Source organism: Alexandromys fortis, unplaced genomic scaffold (genome assembly GCF_014885135.2).
Source record: "Alexandromys fortis isolate MF-2015 unplaced genomic scaffold, M_Fortis_MF-2015_v1.1 scaffold_30, whole genome shotgun sequence".
NCBI lineage: Eukaryota > Metazoa > Chordata > Mammalia > Rodentia > Cricetidae > Alexandromys > Alexandromys fortis.
The window spans coordinates 4,135,600-4,138,591 of record NW_026067922.1 but is presented as its reverse complement, the minus strand read 5'-3'; the positions used below and the strand labels follow the sequence as shown (position 1 = coordinate 4,138,591).

General features: G+C 44.7%; 1 protein-coding gene across 1 annotated transcript in view; it reads right to left on the bottom strand.

Moving 5' to 3' along the window:
- Positions 1 to 1,753, bottom strand: part of Ttc32 (tetratricopeptide repeat domain 32) — a 9,165-nt gene extending 7,412 nt beyond the window's left edge. The window contains exon 1 of the mRNA XM_050141942.1: positions 1,530 to 1,753. Within this exon, the coding sequence (XP_049997899.1) occupies positions 1,530 to 1,669 (140 nt within the window). The 5' untranslated portion in view covers positions 1,670 to 1,753. The remainder of the gene's footprint in view (positions 1 to 1,529) is intronic.
- Between the last annotated feature and the right edge of the window lie 1,239 nt (positions 1,754 to 2,992).

The following is a 2,992-nucleotide window of genomic DNA, read 5'->3' as shown; positions in this document are numbered from 1 at the left end:
AGATTATCAGAATACATTGTATGAAATTCTCAAAGAATTAATAAAAATACTGTAATTTTTAAAGACATTTCTATTAGATATCTTGTTAATAAAGTGCTAAAATAAGAAAGCAATTTTAGCTTTCTGGCTTAATTCCCCGTGAGTCTTAGAAACAAATAAGAATGCCGCCTTCAGTATTAGATCTCACACAAAAGACAACTTTGAATTCTATTAAGAAATCTTCTAGGATGAGCCAAGCATAGTGGCGCACGCTTTTAATCCCAGCACTGTGGGAGGCAGAGACAGGTGGATCTCCGAATTCAGGGCCAGCCTGGTCTACAGAGAGAGTTCCAGGACAGCCAGGACTACACAGGGAAACCTTGTTTCAAAAACAAAAACAAAAACAAAAACAAAAACGAAAAAAAAACCTTCCAAGAGAAGTGTGATGTTGGAGGTCACACAAGAATAGAAAAATTGCCCAACCCATTTCTGTGTTCATGTCACACCATCCACAAGCACAACAAAGGCTAAGTTTGACATAGTAATGCTACAGACCCAGGCATCAGCAGAGAAGCTAACGTGCCTGCTAACATCACAAAGAGTAAGACCAGACTTCAAGTGCTTACAGGGGAAGTGTGAACCGGCAGACAGAAAGTTTCTCCTGAGTTGGATCAAGCCTCCAGATTTAACGACCAATTCACAACCAACACAGAGGGACTGGGAGTTAAGAATTCCCTGACAGGTAGATAGAGCAGGAAAGGAGCCAGGACAAGCTGGCCGGCTTCCTCCTTACCCTGCTGACCTGAAACAAAAACCTGGCAGCCTAAAAAGGAGGCCTGGTGAGACTTTTCTCCCTTCTCCCAGCAGCAGGGCCCCCTGCTGATAGATCTGCCCTTCTCCACACAAGTTCAAAGCTGGGTCAGGACGTGTTTAGGACAAAGTTGAAGGCTTTTTCAGCCACCCACTGTTTAAGCTAACCAACCTCAGTCCCTTAAATCCCCCAGAACACTGAATTTGGGGATTCCTGAAATCTCTCTCCGCTCTGCCTGCCCCATGTTTCCTCATTCCTTGAGATATTTATTGCCTTTTAATTCTTTAACTGGCAGACAACAGGAACCTAGTCAAGACCCCCTAGATGTCAAAACCTTAGTAGATGGACTTTCAGACATATGGCTCAATTCAGGCGCTCAGATGTGTATCTTAGTAAACTTCTCAAACCCAAACATCCAAATGACAAAGAGCTTTACTGGTCAATAAAAATGCCATCGACGGCGAGAAATTCCGCAGAAAGTTATCTTGGGGTGCTATAGGCTGGCTGTCTTATTAAGAAGCCTTAGCTTCTGAACCGGAACCTTCGCAAAGCTCTCCCGGGATCATTAGGATGACGGTGCCACCTTCCCGGCCCGGGGACGCGGCTTCCCCGGCCATTGGGGAGACCAGCGTCTCCCGGCCCCCGGATGCGCGGTCCCGGCTCAGCGGCGCCGCCCGGGCTCCGAAGACAGCGTCCGTGCGAGGACCACCCCGCGCGGTCCCCGTCTCGCGATAGTTACCTCCCGCGACTCGCGCACTGGCCAATGAACGCCGAGTACAGCGCCTGCGCCTCGGCAAATTCGCCCCTGGCGAAGCGATCCTGGGCCAGCGCCAGGGCGGCCGGCGTCTCCCGGCTCTCTCGGTCCGGCGGCTCGGCCATGGCCGCCTCGCTCGGGTGGAAGCGGAACCACAGCGGCCCGCACACCGGACTTCATTGGCCAACGGAAGGGCCCACTATAGAATGAGGAAGTTTGTCCTGTTTGAGGACCCGTCATATCGCGAGATATCTGCCAGCACCTGGCGAAGCTGGCGGGAAATTAAGAGAATTAAAATCTCAGTGATGTGTGTATATGTACATACATACGTACATGCATACGTACATACTAGTTGGATGGGTGGGTAGGTAGATGATTAGGTAGGTAGGTAGATGATAGAGATTAGATATAGATATGTGCATATATATTTATTTGAGGAGCCTGACGCCAGGAAGGGAGGAGATTGGCCCTGAAGTCAGTTCCTATTGTTCTAGAGAGGTTTTTAAGAAAGCACTTATGATACGGTGCTTATGTGCTGATTCTGGGTGAATTAAAAGCTACATATTTAAAACAGTAAGTTCCAAAAATAAAAAGAATGCAGTTAAGTGGAAAAGGTGTGTGGTAGCTTGCATGTCCACCCCGCCCCGGGCGGGACAGTGTGCTGATGCTTGGCCCAGTACAGGGGGCTCCACCCTCAGGAATGGACTAGCGCCAGTCATTTAAAAGGCACACTTCTCCACACCTGCTCTTTGTATGGCCTGTACTACGCTATGGTGAGGCAAGAAGGCCTATACATACTGAATCGAATGAATTCATTTTTAAGTGGCCCAGACTAACATGGTTACAGAGACACAAAATAGATATTATGAGGCATTTGGTGAAATTGGGTATAAAAGCAAAGGTCAGAGAAGAAGGACATAAAATAATTGTAATCTTTGACATAGAACTTCCTGCTGAACATGTGTATATTAAGTCTACAGTGTGGTGCACACAGATTTTAAAAGTGGGATTAATACAATGAACAAAGCCTTTTGTCCTCAGAACCTTGCAGCTTAGCAGGAAAGCAAAGTCTTTTTAGTTTTTTGTTTGGTGTAGGGTTTTTTTGTTTGTTTTTTTTTAAAGAGCATCATTAACATTTATTTTTTGGTAAAATAATACAGGATTCATTCATTAAAACATCATTTTTGAAATTTATTGAACACTTGTAGGTCAAGCTCAGAAATTCAAAATAGGTTGTATGAAACATTTTTTATCTTATGGCTTTTTTTATTATTATTTATTTATTTATTAAAGATTTCTGTCTCTTATCTATAGATTCAATGCAATCCCCATCAAAATCTCATCAAAATTCTTCACAGATCTGGAGAAGACAATAATCAACTTAATATGGAAAAACAAAAAACCCAGGATAGCCAAAACAATCTTATACAATAAAGGAACGTCTGGAG